The following is an 18,893-nucleotide window of genomic DNA, read 5'->3' as shown; positions in this document are numbered from 1 at the left end:
TGACAGGAATGTTCTCCGGTACCTCGACGACACGGCTAATTAAGTTCTGAAGGCAAAAAGAAAAACCAGGCCGGCACTGCAGCAGGGTGTACCTAATGTTGTGGCTGGTACGTGACGCTTGTATTTCTGACGTTGTGGTCCCCAGCTGGCGGCACGGCAGCGGTTTAGCGAGGTATCTGTCACACGGTGGGGAGTTTGGTGGTAAGTCCCAGGCATCGGGGTCTGTAGCGCCGCATTATGTAATAAGGGAGTACATTTTCAACTCATTGTGTAATAACGCCGCATTTTGTAATAACTTGTTACATGTTGTTACAGAATGCGGGTTAAAATGATTAAATGCGCTCGGTGACACTTAAAATCTGCTTTCATTTCTTCAAGAAAATAAAAACGGCCGGTGGAAAAACTGTTAGTAACTTTAAAAGTCTCCCAGCCACGATGACCGCTGACTGAAAACAAGTTCAACCTGATATCGAGCTGCGTTCTGCCGTCGCTGTGTTGGCAAGAAGTGATCTGGAACATAAAACCATGTCTGAAAATAAAGGGCAAAAATGATTACATTTACTTAAAAAAAAAAGAAGAAAAAAAAGCGGAATACTAACATTTTGTAATAACTGTTCAAATATGTAATAAGTTATTTTAAAATGCGCCGTTATTACAGAATGAGTTGAAAATGACAAGCGAACATTATTACATATTGCACCGCTGTTACATAATGCGGTGCTGCAGGGTCACCGGGTGTCTCACACCGGGCGTCTCACACCGGGCGTCTCACACCGGGCGTCTCACACACCGGGCGTCTCACACACCGGGCGTCTCACACACCGGGCGTCTCACACACCAGGTGTCTCACACCGGGCGTCTCACACCGGGCGTCTCACACACCGGGCGTCTCACACACCGGGCGTCTCACACACCGGGCGTCTCACACACCAGGTGTCTCACACCGCGCGTCGACCCTGTATCCTGCCGGAGGATGTGAGGGAGTGACGGAGTAATCGTGCACGCACAAGACGAGCAGGCAATTGGAATAGGAGAGGCGTAAATACAAGTACAGATCTGTAAAATCCCCTACAAGGTGTGGATGATGGAGCTTCTCCCCCGTACCCGGCGCGGGGTCAACCCCCCCCCCCCCCCCCCCCCCCCCCCCCCCCCCCCCAGTCCTCCGCCTACAGCAGGTCGGGCAGGTGACTGTAGACCGAGTCCAGCAGCGTCTGGCTGGCTTCCTGACTCTTGACGCCGGCGATCTCGAACAGGCGGTCCAGCTTGTCCTCGGCGGCGGGGATCTCCTCGATGACGTGCAGCTCGTCGGGGTTCAGGATGTGCAGCATGTCGTCGAAGATGGGCTGCAGGTCGCACGGGTCCAGGCGCACCTGCCGGAGCACCGTGTCTTTCTTTTCTGGGCGGGGAGGAAGGAAAGACTCGAGGTTTTCAACCAGAACCAGTGGCTTCATCGTGAAACTTTCTGCACAGCAAAGCCAAAAATCTACAAAAGCGAAAATCATTAATAATAATAATAATAACAATAATAATAATAATAACAATAATAATAATAATAATAATAATAATAATATAATGTCAGCATGAGGACGTGCTGAACTTTGCTTTGTCTGTACCACGAAGTGAGACGAAGTACAATTTAAATAAATGTGGCACAAACAGATCAAATGCGAACAGATGTCAGTAAATTAAGTGTCAAAATAAAATAAAGACTTGTAAAAACAGCTGGTGGCCCAGCATCCATGCTTTGTGGCAACTTTGTGTTTCCAAACATTAAATATTCATTGATTTCACAGGTGAAAATAGAAAAGTTTTTTACTCTACTGAGGTTATTTCAAGGTAGAATTGTGAATTATAAGTATTTTTCTTCAAATTAGAGACGTACAAGAAGGATTTTTGATTAAATGAGTTGCATTAACTCATAATTAATTCAGCTAAATGGGCTCAGTAACAAGTTGTCCTTCCCTATTTTGACCACATGGGGGCAGTAAGCTCCAACACATGAGGTGACTGATGTTCCCTCCTGCATGAAAACACATGAGTGACTTTTCACTTTTTCCACAGAGCCTGAATGTTAAACTCCAGATCGGTCCTTTCCAGACCCGACTGACCCATTAGGCAATACAAGCAAATGCTCAGGGCGCCGCGGCCTCCAGGGGGCGCTACGAAATAGGGAAAAAAGTTCACCTTCGATATATTACAAGTTTTGACATACTTGAGTCCAGCCTCTGCAAACATTGGGCCATCAACAACAGTGTAAAAATAAAAGCAGATACACATATATAGATATTTTATATAGTTTATGAGTGTAGTTATTTTGATAGTTGATAGTTTTTGTATATAGTTATTGTATAGTTTAAATGTGACTTATGAATGGAGTAATAGTGTGTAAACTGAGTGGTTATTGAAATGTGATGCTTATTGATGCATTTATAAAGGATTATTATTATTGTTATTGTTATTAATAAATATTATTAATTCACTTATGTACAGGACTTTTATTTTGTGGTCAGGCAATTTATTTATTTCTATTTCATTTAAGATTTTCTTGTCATTATGTGTAATTTATGTCGCATGTAAATTGGGCGACATGTTCTCTTATTAATGAAAGACGATGAGAAAAACAACAGTATTTAATTTCTATTGAAGCTAAAGACAAAACAAAAGTCAAAGATGGTGAAATAATCCCTTCTCCTGTGACTGAATATCATTAATATTAATATAATATTCACTCAGTCATTTAAAGTCCTTCATGACTTTAGGGACTGAAGAAGAAACTCAGTCTTTCTACCTTTGGTGATGAAGGAGCCGTTCCGACTGAGCGCCGAGTCTTTGCTGGAGGTGGAGTCGCAGCGCAGCAGCGGCTCCGATTCGTCGGGGAAGAAGCCTTTGGTGCGGTCCACGGGGGATTGCTCCACGCCCACGGCGCCGGCCCGGACCCCCCCCGCGCTGCCCCCGCCGCTGCCCCCGCTGCCCACACTACCGGGAGACTCCAGCGGCTTGTGGACGGGACTGAGGCTCTGGCTTACATTCACTGAGGTCATCAGCTGGTTGATGTCAAACTGTGGACAGAGACAAAAGGAGACAAAAATGACAGTCAGAAGATGGAAACACCGGATACGCTTTGGGATGAGACGGGCAATAAAATGCCAAAAGTATCTGCTCGCCTGCCTTGTAGAAATAATCTGCATGCCACAACTGAGCCGAGCAAATACTTTTGGCAATATAGTAAATCTATTAAAAGCATATTGAATCCATCGTAGTGACATTATCGTGAACGATTAAAAACAAAAGTGTACAGATGTACGGTATAAATTTAGAATAAATAAATAAATACAAGTTCTACCAATACAAATCTATAGCACAAAATGATTTATTACTAACGTGTATATATATAATGAGTAATAATAAAACGTATACGGGAATAATGAAGACGTTTGTATGGATTTTAATAAAAGCCTCTGATATCAGTCCGTCCCTCCTTAAAAATGATTCTTCTCTATCTGTCCTGTGGCTCGTCCTTCTTCACCTTCATCCACCAGGTAAGAAGAAAGGAGCGACGCCACAACGGTTGTCGTGAGACGTATTTTAAACTGTGGCGTATTTACAACTCCTCTCTTCATTCCCTCTGCTTCCATTTCATCTCTTTGTTTTCTCTCTCCGTCTCTCGCCATCTTTCCCGTTATGCAGCTTAAAACCCCTTTCTTCTGCACTCTCTCTCTCTCTCTCTCTCTCTCTCTCTCTCCCTCGGAACCAGTGGGGACTGGTTTGGGGATGAGCTCATGAAAGCTTGTCTTGTTTTTCGCAGAGAGAGAGAGAGAGAGAGAGAGAGAGAGAGAGAGAGAGAGAGAGAGAGAGAGAGAGAGAGAGAGAGAGAGAGAGAGAGAGAGAGAGAGAGAGAGAGAGAGAGAGAGAGAGAGAGAGAGAGAGAGAGAGAGAGAGAGAGAGAGAGAGAGAGAGAGAGAGAGAGAGAGAGACCACCTGTTCCCTGTCTGGGTCGCCGACCGTGCCTCTGGCAGAACAAACGTCTCTCTGTTTCCGCTGACAAAGGCGCACTTACATATGCGCAGACGCATGAACGGCAGACGGGAACGGGAACGAGCCGGAGCATCGCGCTCGCGCCGGATCAACAACCGGCGTGAAGAATTCAAATTCTCACGTCTGCCGACTGTCCAACATGTCAACTTCTCTTTCCTTCCCTCCTCACAAGCCTCATCGTCCCTCTGACCATCGATACCAAACAGCTGAAAGGTCAGAGGTCACAAAGACTGATCGTGGCAGAAACGGGTGAATTAGGGGCGAGAGAGAGACCCTTTTATTTTGAAAGAACAAATGTTAAAGGGGTCATATTCTGCAAAATCCACTTCCTAAAGGTTCTCCAGCAGTACTAATCGTCCCCATACCTGGACTGACGTCCCAGAAGTGACAGAAGACAGTCTGTCCTCTCTCTCCCTGGCTTGTTTCCGGTTTAAAAAGTGTGTTGCTCCAACCAGCCAATCAGAAATCAAACCCTATATAGTGTCATCGGGGGTTTAGCCAATCCCAATCAAGATAGGCTCCTCCCTTTGACTCCTCCCACAATTAGGCAGCTTTGCTCTGGCACATGGCACCACGAGAGGAAGTACTTCCTCCTCTTCCCAAGACAGAGAGAGAGGGAGAAGGGGGAGAAAAAGAGAGAGAGAGAGAGAGAGAGAGAGAGAGAGAGAGAGGGAAGACAAGGGCTTCACCGGGGACAGAGGCTTAGACACACACACACACACACACACACACACACACACACACACACACACACCGGCAGATTGCGGCGGTGTGAAGGACACATGAGACACACTGGGAATATTTCCATTAATTAGAACGAAGATGTTTCTGCTCAGAGCCTCGGCCGCCGGAATCACTCCAACACACACTGATGGTCTATTCATGATGTCACCATCACCTCACCATCACCTCACCATCACTTCACCATCACACCATCACCTCACCATAACATCACCATAACTTCAAAACATGTAAGCACCCTTCCTCGCCAGCAGGTGGCAGCAGGACGCACATTAACACAGACCCTAGTAGTTTAAATCAATGAAATGAGTGATGTGCAGAACTGCAGCAGGATGCCCGCTACCAAGAGAAGAAGTGACAAGAAAGGATGAATAAATATTTGAAAAGGAAAAAACTCAAACTGTATCTGAACTGGGCCTTGGACGAGAGTTTAACCCAGATGAAGAGGCGATGAGTTATTTTTCTGGATTTTGATGTTATTAAAACACTTTTCCTGCTGACTAAGGAACCCCAGACAAAGGAGGAGAGGATTGGAACCGCGGCAGAACTACAGAGCAGCAAGATCTAACGTTCTCACTGAACCTGAATATTTACAATTTCACTGAAAACTAAAAAGATGACTTGTCTTGACGTACCGACCTAATTAAAAAAGATAAAGAATGTGTTATAACCACATGGATAGACAATATATTAACTTATATATATGTGTGTGCGTGTGTGTTTATGTTACATGAGTACTGGCCCTACTTACTTCAATAGTACAATATACTCAGTTACAGATTACAACCATGAAGATGGAACATGTGATAAAGGAAAGAAACACACGACGCTCGACTCTCCCTCCCTGGAAACTGTCAATAAAACCATTAAACTCTATTATCCTTGTTTTTTATGTTGCTGTTGTATTTTGTTTGAGTTTTTGATGCACATGTATTTCTTTTTGTCTACCATGCTGAAAGATTTGCAATAAAAATAAAGTCATATCGATAAATGAATATATATACTTTTCCTTCTTTTTTTGATTTAAAAATTTTCTTGAGAACAAAATCTGTAAAAAAAAAAAATATATATATATATATATATATATATATAAAGTCATTAAATGTGCTGTATCAAATCTACAATATGTCATTTCTATTTAGATTTTTTTATTAGTAGTGTGCCGCAGGATATTAGGACGTGAGAAACGTTTTCAAAACTTTTAGTTTTCTCTTGAAATCGTTTGCCTTGGACTCGGCGCCGTGGCCGTGGCCGTGGCGGTGGCCGTGGCCGTGGCGGTGGCCGTGGCCGTGGCGGTGGCCGTGGCGGTGGCGGTGGCGGTGGCGGTGGCCGTGGCCGTGGCGGCTGCTGAAGGTCGAAGGAGGGAGAACCAGACACAGAGGGAAGGACGAGGGCAGCATCCCTGCCTGGTGTCAACTCATCGCTGCCGCGGGGTAAAAATAGAAACGTCCGTCAGACAGCTGACGCCCGGTTCTTTCCTCTGGGAAAAACCATCGATACTGCAGAAATGCAATCCGATGTCACATATCGCTCTGACGTACAACTGAAGAACCGTCTCAAGATGGAAGAAATAACGAACAATGAAAAGAAATACGATTAGAAAAGGTCTCCGGGTGTCACGTTACAACCTAGAGCTACACTCGGTAGAGCGCAAAAACGTTTGTTCAGGGAGCAGAGTTAGCGTCACTAGCATGATAGCAGTTAGCTCGCGTCGATGCTAACAGGGTGGCTCAGGCAGCTACATCGCTCTGAAACTCTGAGCAGGGGGCGTCTCCATGGCAACAGGCGCTGATCTCCTTTGATCTCCTCCATGAGGTGCCTCTCTCATCCACTTCAATGGGAAAACATGTTCACAGTACACTGGGATTTATTCGGAAACGTTTTGCCGTTAACGTCCCAAAATATGATTGATTGTTCCTGGGATGATGACGAATCATCCCGGAAAATTTCATGCAACTCGGGTTAGTGGTTTTTGCGAAAAGTTGGTAAAATACCTACAAGGTAACGATGATCAGTAAGTATTCAGTCGACTCTGGTTTGAGCTGGTTTATTTCTCAGCTGTTCTTCCACTTCGACTCTCGATTTTCAAAAGCAAATATCTAAATTTGACTCCTCGTATTATTGTTGGTTTGAAGGAGGATTATCCTGGGACTCGGTTCTTTAGCAACCAATCAGGAGAGGAACAAAGCCATGGGAAGAATTTTAAGATATACAACAGCAACCAAAGTGAAGAAACCCCCCCCCTCCAAAAGAATTTCTATATATAATTTTTTTTTAATTAAATTCAATCTAAAAGCGAAAGAAAAAACAAACAAACAATTAAAAAACACAACAAAACAAAGTAACCGTTCCTCCAAGCTGCACTCTGCAGATAATGCAGAGGAAACAGCGATAAGGTGTCTGATTTGAAGGTTCATGTTCTAAGTTCTATCCCCCAAAACCAACCGGAACCAGGGAAAGTTTCCAGCTCTGAAATCAGGTTCTGCAGGTTTCTTACTGTTTTTCCTTCCCAACTGCTCCCGTGCATGCTCAGGTGGAATTGTTGGTTTTTCTCTGTTTAAGTTCCTCGAACTGACTGTTGTATTTGACGCGATAGAAATAAAATTGTTAATTGAGAAACCTTCGATCTGTTTCGTCTCGACGGCTCCTGATTGTCATATAATGGCTGAGGCGTGTTGTTATTAGGAAACAACCTTGATAACCAAGTTTAGGTCATTTCAACCTGTGAAGGTCACACACACACACACACACACACACACACACACACACACACACACACACACACACACACACACACACACACACACACACACACAGAAGAAAAACCAAATAAAAAGCATGAAGAATGACGAGAAGTTCATCCGCAGGTCTTTCCTTCGCCTCCCTCGTGAAGAAACGAGTTTCAATATCTGCTATCTGATCCGCGATCAATCCATTTAGACGATCCGCCGATTATTACGCCGCGATGAAAGACGTCGTTTCATAACCAGAAACAAGACGGGAACTGTGCGAGGTTGACCTTGGAGACGGAGAGGGCGGAGATCTGATGTGAATCTGAGAAGGAGGTTGGAGAGGGAGGAGAGCGAGGAGAGCGAGGAGAGCGAGGAGAGGGAGGAGAGTGCGTGGTGGCGAAGGATCCGCCGTGTCCTCTGGTTGTGTGTTGTGCTCCATTAACGCGGCCGTCGGCGGAGGCTGGACATGTTTACCGAATTACACGGATCGTGATGCGCGCGCGCGCCACAGCCTCCATCGTGTCGAAAAAACAAAAACAAGATGGACGATTCTCATGGTTCCATTAAGGAGATGAGAAGCAGCAGCAATGGTTCGACTCGTAGCGGCAATATGGCGACAGAACAATCTGAATAATCTGTCGAGTCATGTTTGGACATTAATTGAAACGTCTTCAAATAATCAAACATGGTGTCTGTATTCATATTCAATTATTAGACATATTTGAATTTTACGCGTCCATCGAGGAATGTTGTCAGTTTTTTGGGGGTATTTTGGAGAAAAATGAAAATAAAAAGTTAAATAAGTAAGTTAATTAATTAATTAAATAAATGTAGAATGATCGGTAAATAAATGTGGCGGTTTGTAGATCGATCTGTCTTATTTTTTTATTTTTTATCAAAACAAATAAATTAAATTGAACCAGTGGAAATAGTACGCGCTACAGAAAGATTTCTTTCTTAAAATAAGAAAAGGTGACATGAAATTCAGAATAAAGACAAAGAAAATGAAAAGTTTTAGTCAAATGAGAAAAGTTGTATGAGAAAACAATTATAAAAAATAGGAGAAAAAATGTAGTATGAAAATAAATATATGTGTATATATGTGTACGTATGTAAATAGGTTTGACGTGCATGTATAAACTGTATATATAAAGCTTGTGTATCGTATATATTGAATGTGTATTGTAAAAATACTAATGTTACTTGTTTTTTTGTTGTTGTTTTTTGCGACGGGGTCGGCGTGTATAAGCTTTAGCTTCAACCGACACGTTCGGCTGATTAGTCGCGTGTTATTGTGAAAATGAATTGAATCTGAATAAATAGAATTTATTCCCCCTTCTTAAAGCTTTTCTTTGCTTGACTTCCTTTCCCAGTCTGCAGCTCACACTCTGGCTGACCCTGCCGTCACTCGGGGCCACTTCCTATTTATCTCCCTCGGCGATCTCCCCGAGAAAGTATGCAATCGCCCCCCCCTTCGTGACAAAGTGCTGCTTTCACGTGGAGCCGTGGGGACGACCTCCAGAGGGCAGCGCCACAAACAGATTAGATGTCGGGAGACGAGCAGAGAACAGCCTGTACGGCGGGCGTTTGCCAGCGACGCGGACGCAGCAGCTGAGAGATAGAAAGACGCCCGCGGCCTCGCTCGCGACCCCACCTGCGGGTTGTCCTCCATCACGCAGCGGACCCTCTCCACCACGTCGATGCGGCGCTGCCGGTGCAGGGCGTTGATCAGCTTGGCCAGGTTGGCGTCGCCGTCGCGGATGGTCCAGTGCTGCAGCGCGGCGTACGCCCGCTCGGGGTCCGACGAGTAGCCGTTGGAGAAGGCGGCCACCTCGCGCTCCGTGGCGTTGGCCAGCGACTGGTAGACGTCGATCCACTGGGCGCCCACCTGGGCGGCCACCAGCTTCAGGATGTCCACGCCTTGAGCAACGGAAAGAAACAGGACGTTTCAACCACCAATCGTGAACAAAGAGGAAAGAAGAAAAACTCTGAGATGGTTGGAATCGAGGGAAGTGGGTCAGTAAGCTTGACGAACAGGATAACAGACACAAAAAAAATACCGTATACCCCCTAATAGAAGAGCACCCCCCCCCCCCCCCCCCCCCCCCTTTTCCAAAGATGTGGAGCACGCAAAGAAAGAACAAATCTCAGTAATTGATCAAATATTATATTTTGGTGCAAAAATGCAGAAGCAACAGTCAGTTAGATAATTCTTTTTAATTCTTAACACCGTTCCGCGCTGGGGGACCAGTCGCCATGTCCCTCGCAACTGTTGGGAACTATAATACATAATTTTAGCATTTCCGTTTTAGAAAAGTTTCCCGTTTACACGGCAACGTTTTGAAAACGACGTTCGTTCACATGGAAACAGCAGAAATGCTGACAAGCAATTGTTTTTGTGAAGAAGCCACACACGCATGCACTGGAAACATTAACAATGGGGGTACCCATATAGTTGTATGAGCCACAAACAGTTATTACAGTGAGTTTCAAAATAAAACTACCAAGTCCCAGGAGAATATGGACTGGGAGTCATGACACTCCTGCCGCTTCTCCAGCTGCGTGACGTCTTTCACCGTTTGGATTTGGAGATTTGGTTTTCGTGTTTGGTCGTGCTTACTAATATCAGTGAAGCAGTGGGACGACCAGTGGACAAACGAGGAACTGCAGTTGATTATATTGACAACTTAAGTAACTATCTATTAATTTTGTTTTTGTTTGTTTGACACTCCGGTGGAAACACTCGGCATTCCAGCGAGGTGGCTTTGACCCACTGGCCATCTGTTTGACATCCTGCCCATTGAACCAGAAGAAACCACCCAGTGCAACTGATCCAAGGGTGAAGCAAGACGCGGCATGTCGTGCCTTCAGTCGGGTATTTAGCATGCAGACTCACACCTGCTGCGTGGCTGGAATATACGTGGAGCCACTAATCCTGAGGCCTGACAGCTGTTGAGGCAGGAAAAAGGTCGGGATTCCCAAAAGAACTTTGCGATTCATGTCCACCGCGTCGGAATCCGTCTTCTCCCAATGGGATAGAGCGTCACACACGACACTCCCAGAATCGCTCTGTTCCTGAAGTTATTAACACACTTTTAAGTTCGACTTCCCATTTGCAGGTTCTGTCAACAACCATCAAGGCAGGACCAGGAGTCACGTGGGCTGACGGGGGTTGTGTAACCAGGACCAGGAGGTCAAAGACATCTCGGGGAAACAGTCAAAACAAATACCTCGCTTGTCTCTGAACTTGTGAACCCGTCAGCACCTGTTCAGCTGGACCCAAAGCCAGGAACACGTAGAAATAACTACACAGCAACTTTATCTCATGTTCGCTGGTTATTTGCCAGTTATTTTCACTCATCCAGACCCATGTTCCCAGTCCTATTTATTCTGAGCCACGGGACTTGGTGTGAAAACACTATAATCTAAATTTATTAATCTCATTGGGAAATTCCCTTTATTCATCCTATTTGTGTACGGAGTGGCCACACGGTGGCGCTGTGCGGCGCTGATTGGAGTCAAGGGTGATGACTGAAGGCTTCTATAGGAGAGGTTGTTTGAGGTGCATTACTGCGACGGGCCAAAAATACTGTATATATAAATACTTCTGAAACTGTTGTTGGAGACAGTCACTGATCCCACCGCTTCACTTCCTACGAACTCATAGAGTTATGATGGTTAATAACGTTAAATAAATCAACGTTTCCTTTGAGAACTTTTACCATTTTCTCTGTGGTTTGGTGGGCCGGATGTTTGACACGCCTGCGTTAGTCTATATGTTCCTGAGCCAATATAAAAAAAAAAGTTGGTAAAAATGTGATGGATATTAGTGGTGTATGGGATCTATCCCCCCCCCAAAGAAATCTAAATAAAATACTAAACAAAATGATAAATAAATTAAAAAATAGATAATAATACTAATAATAATGATCATTTAAAATAAGTAATCAGTGGCGTTATAACTAAAGGTAACTTTTCAGAACTGTACGTAAGAAACCATCCAGCTCTGCTCGACGTTAAAGCACATCAGTTTGATACCAGTTGCTCAGTTTGGGCCTAAAGCAGCTTTAAATCTGAGCAAATCCCCGGACGATCAAAACTAATTCAGCCGAAGGGAGGATGAGACGCCCCAAAAGGACAACAGTTAACAGATTGAACCGAGGCTCATGAAGACAGAATAACCTTCTTTTTGAATTTGTTTGCTCGTCCAAAACACAGTGTGTTGGTCTTACATGGTGTATGGTTAATACTCTGCCTGTTTCCGTCACCAAAGAGCTTCAGTCAACCATCTTTTCATGTACCGCACCCCGCTGCTCTCAGGGGAAGTCACCAACACTAATCAGCTCCGCTTCAAGGGTGTGTTGAGCCCCATTTACACGACAACGCTTCACATTTCACTTGGACCCGTGGTCTCCATATATTGTCCTTCCAGGGTGGGACGGAGTACTGAGCCATTCTAGTGGACAGACGACCAAGTTGGACTGTTGTTACGGCGACTGTCAACAATAAAACTACCAAGTCCCAGGAGAAGATGAGCGACAAAGCAAATAGTGAAAATTAAGAAATTGAGTTTATGTTGAGATCGTCGTCATTTTATATACCGGTATATATATATATATATATATATATATATATATATATATATATATATATACAACATTCATAGGTGAAGGCTACATTTACTACCAAAAATGACGACGATCTCAACCTAAACTCAATTTCTTAATTTTCACTATTTGCTTTATATATATATATATATATATATATATATATATATATAAAATGGCATGCTGTTTTGGAAATTCCTCTTTGGATATGGAAAGAACCTTGAATTTATTGAATGAACTTTGAATATATGTACATGTGAAATAGTGAAGTGTGTGCATACTTTGAACAAGACTTGTCATTCTTTCTTCAATTTTATATATATTTTTTATTTTTACTGTTATATATTGCCTTGCCTCTTTGAGTGTTGATCAATATGTTCACATACAGTCTCACCATTATTGCACCGTGGCCAATCTTATCTTGCCAGTTTGTGCAGAAAAGCTGGGCTCACTTTTATTTCCTGAGACAATCGTTTACTGCCAGTTGTGGCTTCACGATGCAGCGGAGTTTTGACGCGGGCGTTTTGCAGGGATCGCCAGTAAATATCCCCCCGCAGGCTCACGACTCGCCTCGGCAGCGTCCCGTCTCGACAACAACACTCGTCACCAGTCAGTCCTCCTGCTCCACTTCCTGAACGACCGTTACGCGACTCCACAATGACTCGGCTGGAAACGGTAGTGCTGACTCATCCGCTTGTGCAGCCAGACTACAGCAGCTTCCTTTGTTTTCGTTTGAGAAAGAAAAAGAGAAGCTGATGCCTGCGGGGTGAGAGAATGCAGGGTTTATATATATATATATATTTGGGAGAACACGGACATTCGGAACAAAATGGCTCAGAAGGTGGAACGTTTCGAAAACGCTCTCGACTCCATCTCCATGGAAACGCTGCTACTGCGCATGCGCACCACGGCCGTCGTCAACGGTTCTTCTGCACGTAGGCGAGTGGCCGGACAAAATGTTGTCGTCTAAACGCCAAAGTTTTCTGAAGCAAAAATGCAAAAAAAAAAAACACGACGCGTTTTCGCTTAAAACATCGTCGCGTAAACGTGTGCGAACGCTTCCTCCTCGAATATGAGTGATGGTCTGAGAAATAAAATAGTGGAATGTATGTAGAAGTTTTCCAGAGGTGAAATTAAAGATAAATAGACGTCTTATAAGAAACTTTACGACATTAATTGGTTCATATTGCGTGAACGAAACTGCAGATGGCTCATAACTCAACCCCGTGTGACTGAATCGTCCTTCATTTATTTTCCCCGCTACTGCTTATAACACGCAGGGTACACCATGTTGATGTTTCCAATCCACCTGAAGCCATATTTTACATCCTGAAGGTCCTTGTCGTACGCGGACATTATACTTCACTCGGTTAATTCCTCTACTTTTGATAAGCTGATCCCTGATTAATGTCTAACATGCTAAGTGCATAAATCCAGGGTGATTCAGAGAGACGGATTAAAGCCGCGTTCGCCAGCGGTAGTAAGTCACTGCTCCACACACACACACACACACACACACACACACACACACACACACACACACACACACACACACACACACGTGTACATGAACGTATGCAGACGCCCGATGGGAAAGTATAAATAGACATGTGAAGCAGGCTCGCGTGCGGACAGAGGCAACATGACTGGACACATACATCTGAAAGCTGCTTCTCCACATACGATCCTCACATGACCTCAGTTTGACTTTAGTTTGAAGCCGAAAATTTAATGCTGGCCTAATTTGACCGAATCCCCCGACTCCAGACAGATAAGAAATAAAACGGCATACAGTAAATCCCTGACTCATGCTCTAGATTTCTATGGTGGCGTGAGTCCCGGAGGGCTCGCGTGCCGGACTCCTGTCGAGTCTTATCCCTCCTCGCTGGCTGTAAGGCGCAGTGACAGGAGAGAACCCCCCCCCCGCAGCCTCGCACGCCTCGCCGCCACATTTAAAGTGACCTATATAAGTCTCGTGCAGATTCAGTGTGTCAGCGAGCGGCTGCGTTTGTGAGCTTGTGGGCATTTTGTGGGCTTGCGTGCGACTCCTAACCTTCAAGCTGCGACACACTCTGCAAAGCAAACAGAAAATAAAAATGTAAATAATTAATTTAAAAAAATTAGAATAAAAAATAGAATAAAATGAAATAAATAAAAATAAAAACAAAATAAATAAATAAGTTCTAAAATAAATTAAATAAATAATAAAATATATTAAATAAATAAAAAAATATGAAAAAGTAAATTAAGAATACGAAAAAATAAATACAAAATGTAAATAGAATAGAAAAAATTAAATAAAAAAATATTCAAAAGACATAAAAAAAATGTTTTATAAAAACAAATAAAAAACATTAGAAGCAAAATAAAAATTGATTCGAAAATAAAGCAAAATTGCTCATTCTACTTTAAAATTAGAATAAAAAGGAGATGACAACGTTTCAGGTGAAAACGCAGAATTTTAGCGTTTTTGTTTTTCGTGTTTACGAGGCAACGTTCAGAAAACGATGCCTGCTTACATAAAATCTACGGAAGGGCAGAAAACGGTTGCCATGTTGAGGCCTAGTTTACACAACGTTCAAGTGAGAATTGATTCAGAAAAGTTTTGCGTTTCGACGGCAACGTTTTGAATAAAGTGTTTTCATGTAGGGCCACTAGTGGGTGCTGTTGGTACAACATGGTATAACAATGGGAGAACACAGACACTCTAGTGGACAGACGACCAAGTTGGTTTGTTATTACGGGTGACTGTCAAAATAAAACTCCAGAGCCCCAGGAGAAGATGGACTGCGAGTCATGACACTGGAGGAAAACATTGTTCTTCTTGTAGAAGGCTGTGACGTGTTTGCTATACCTGAGCAGTGTCTTGAAGGGTCTTCGCTTCCACAACTTCTACTCCTGACTATTCAAATCGCCCGTTAAGGCTTCAAACAAATGAGTCCTTCATCTCAGTTTATTGGGCACTAACCACATGTCGACCGTGCTTTTAAACCCACTGGATGTGGGCTTAACTATAGAAATGACAAAACACATTTAAAAAAAAAACCTGATATACCAGTGAGACCTTTCATAAAGGTTTCTCCGCGTGGCATCTTCACTTGGCCAAAGCAGCTGAATTTTAACTGCTTTCAATGATTTTAAACTAAAACCGAAGTAGCAACTATCAATAAACCGATGCTTCCTGTTGTGTACTTTTCTGGAGTTTTCTGTGTTCATTTGCAGTGTTTGTGTTGTGGGTGGATGGGATTTGCACATTTACTCAGGCTATATATTCACATATATTTCTATATGTATGCAAACAGCCGTTCAGATGAATGACAGCTGCTCCGGGACGTTGTTCAAATTAAACGAGAACATTAACAACGATGTGTGGCGGCGCGCTGCGTGCGTCAGCATCTTAACAAATACCAGTCTGTGGACTTAATCGCAACACATAGTACACGTAGTACACGTAGTACACGTAGCTCAGTCCAATCTGGGAAAAACGCTAAATTGGGGAAACGTGTGCAAAGTAGGCAAAACAAGCCCCCTCTCAGGTTCTGCCCTTCACAATCAGCCCCAGGTTGAACGGAGCGCCGGCCACCCCGGCCCACCCCGGCCCACCCCGGCCCACCCCGGTGCTGCTCGCGGCCGTAGATTCCAACACATGGCTCCACGCTGGGCTTGGATGTGGAACTTGGCATTATTAATGTTGTGGATGTTTTAACGAGGGCGGATGGTGGGGCAGGTAGAATGCTGCTTCGCTCGGTGTTTTCCTTCCCTCCGCAGTTTTGCATCTCGGGGAAATATACGTTGCAACCTGCTCCCGTGTCGTCTTAACCTCGCTGTTTTCAGGAGGATATATTCCGGTTCTGTATTGATTTGTGATCCAGAAAGTCAGCAATAGCAATAATCGCACAGAGAGAATTCATAATCTGACCTTAAACCGAACCCTAACCCAGGATGACCAACCTCCTTCATAGCTTAAATATCCATCCACTACTACTCCAGTCTACTTGTAGATTCAAAAGTCAGCAGGTAGACAAGAGACGAGCGACGTCAGCGGTTTGGATATTCTTTAATATATTTATTAGAAAATAGATCTAAAATAGATGTAATGGAAAAATGAGAAGATAAATACAATGGTGAGAAAATCCAGATTTTTAAAGCTTAATACAGCGTAACTCTGCAACCATTGAGGGAATTGTTTGACCTAAAAGTTGGGCAAAGATACACTAACCTGCATGTTTTGTGATTCCCTTTAATTCAAATCGACTGCTGCACCTACATATCAAATAAATTAACAAGATTTTCCATGCCTGTGTGATGCTTTCCCCTGGAAAGCCCCGTTCGGTCCTGCCGCAAGGGAGTAGAAGCTTTCACTACCTCCTGAGCCAATGCCAACCACTGTGTGTGTGTGTGTGTGTGTGTGTGTGTGTGTGTGTGTGTGTGTGTGTGTGTGTGTGTGTGTGTGTGTGTGTGTGTGTGTGTGTGTGTGTGTGTGTGTGTGTGTGTGTGTGTGTGATCTGTGCTTTGACGTTTCCCCATTCTTTTTTGCCTTTATTGCCCGAGTGCTTTAACGGCTCTAGTAAAGGGGCATTACGAACCTCAAGGGGAGCCAGCCACGCACCTTGGACGGATTAAGGGGCTGTTTTTGTTTTATGCTCCGCGGAGAAACTCGCGGTGTAAAATGGCTGTTTTGGATTGCATGTGTATACATGGATCTCCACATAACTGCACACACACGGGCGTGTGTGATTCGCCATCCAATCAGGGGAACACACACACTCACACACACCGCATGATAGCCGTTAGCTCATACCGATGCTAACTCGGTCTGTCTGTGTGAAATCTTCTTCTTCTTTTAACAGCGATTTGCATCCATAAAGTTGCATTATCGCCATCTGCTGGTTCCATCTATCTACATTGTTTACCACTGCTCTCGTCGTCCCCGATGACTGTTTTGCTCTCTCTCTCTCTCTTATCAGCAGCTTTTTTCATCCCTGATGAGTGTTTCCCTTCTTCTTCTTCTTCACTTGGGTTCAACGGCAGTTGGCATCTGTGTAGTTGCAGTACCGCCATCTGCTGGATCCAGCTAGTCCATACCATGCCCACCTCTCAACAAAAAAGAACAGAAGAAGAAGAACTAAAATACACTGATCTCCTTTGATCTCCTCCATGAGGTACCTCTCCCATCCGCTTTGTATGGGATTTTTGTTTTTTCAGTTTTCTGGGATTTATTCGGAAACGTTTAGCCGTTAACGTCCAAAAATCTAATCGATTGGTCCTTGGATGATGACGAATCATCCCTGAAGACGTCACGTAATTCGGGAGGGTAATCTTTTGAAAAGTTGGTCAAATACATACAAACCAATAAATAAACGAATAAACACATAAAATTGAAATTAGCGAGAATCAATTCCTACCGTGGGCGTCTGTTAGGCTGGTATGCGAATACTGGGAGCACTTCGTTAGTTGACTTGCTGTCGAAGGCCCCGTTTAAATGAGTGAACGACAGAGTGAACATTTTGACATTTCTTTGCGTTTTGAGGTTCATTTCACACGATGACGGCGCTCAGAGCCGCTGCAACCGTCGCAGAGGCTCCGGATTTATGTCACTACAGTAAAAGTATGTATGAGCAGCGGGAGGAGAAACGGCGTCGTGTCAGGTTAAAGAGGGACGTGAATCAGTGATTCAGAGCTCAATTCATCTTTTGCTGTGAAATTTTGAATTTTAAAGCTTTTTTAAGAGTTTATCCTCAAGGCAAGGCAAGGCAAGGCAAGGCAAATTTATTTACAGAGCACGTTTCAAACACAAGGCAATTCACAGTGCTTTGTAAAGAAATGAAAGAAACACAGAAAAACTTTACAAAGACATAAGAAATATATTAATAAAATAAATACATTAAAGCTTTAAAATAAATTAAAGATATAAGTAGAATAAATAAGGTAAGCGATTTATTAAGATAAGTTTAATAAAGTAAGTAAAATCTATTGTTTATTCAAAAGCCTGTGCAAATAGGAATGTTTAAAGTCCTGATTTAAAAGAAGTGAGTGTGTCAGCAGTCTTCAGGTGTTCAGGAAGTTTGTTCCACAGGTGAGGAGGTAGGAACTAAAAGCTGCTTCACCTTGTTTCTTCTGACTGTAGGAACAGTGAGCCAACCTCTTCCTGAGGACCTCAGAGGTCTGAAAGGTTTGATCTTCTACTCAGAGTAAAGGAAGTGATCATTACAGAATATGAGAAAGAAACTGTATTCCACATGGGGGGGGGGGTCTCCAAAGTTTCCCATTGTAATAATTTAGTTCCCTCAAGGAAAAGGTAGTGAACCATCGAGCCTCAACAGTCACTTTAAACTCCATATCTCTCCTGATCAGTCGTCTTTATTTATGGTGCACGTTCAAAACGGCTGCTAGGTAACAGCAGGGAAACCCCAGAGTGGTTCGCAGGCAGCGCTGCATCGCTTCCTGCGTCAAAACGACACTGCCTCACAATTTCCCCCCCACCCCCCCCACCCCACCCCTCAATCTTCATTTTCTATACATCTTCTCCGTCAGCCGGTGTGAGAAACCCGACTGACCCGCTAGCCGAGCCTTGCCAACCCAACAACAACAACCCCGATGCAGCTGAAACCAGATTATACCAGTTCTCTGTGGTCAGTCAGCACACAGAGAGGCTGGAGGGTGGCTCGGCTTTATCACCACACACACACACACACACACACACACACACACACACACACACACACACACACACACACACACACACACACACACACACACACACACACACACACACACA

At 43.9% G+C, this 18,893-nt stretch overlaps 1 protein-coding gene across 1 annotated transcript in view; it reads right to left on the bottom strand.

The window, feature by feature from the left end:
* Positions 1 to 1,166: 1,166 nt before the first annotated feature.
* Positions 1,167 to 18,893, bottom strand: part of tnfrsf21 (tumor necrosis factor receptor superfamily, member 21) — a gene marked incomplete at its 3' end in the record, with an annotated part of 35,299 nt that continues 17,572 nt past the window's right edge. The window contains exons 4-6 of the mRNA XM_080490432.1: positions 9,163 to 9,428; positions 2,789 to 3,059; positions 1,167 to 1,396 (exon numbers count right to left, since the gene is read on the bottom strand). Coding sequence (XP_080346558.1) covers positions 1,167 to 1,396; positions 2,789 to 3,059; positions 9,163 to 9,428 — 767 coding nt within the window. The remainder of the gene's footprint in view (positions 1,397 to 2,788; positions 3,060 to 9,162; positions 9,429 to 18,893) is intronic.

The sequence above is a fragment of the Lipophrys pholis genome, assembly GCF_963383615.2.
Source record: "Lipophrys pholis genome assembly, chromosome: 21".
Taxonomy (NCBI): Eukaryota; Metazoa; Chordata; class Actinopteri; order Blenniiformes; family Blenniidae; genus Lipophrys; species Lipophrys pholis.
This window is presented reverse-complemented; position numbering and strand designations above follow the sequence as displayed.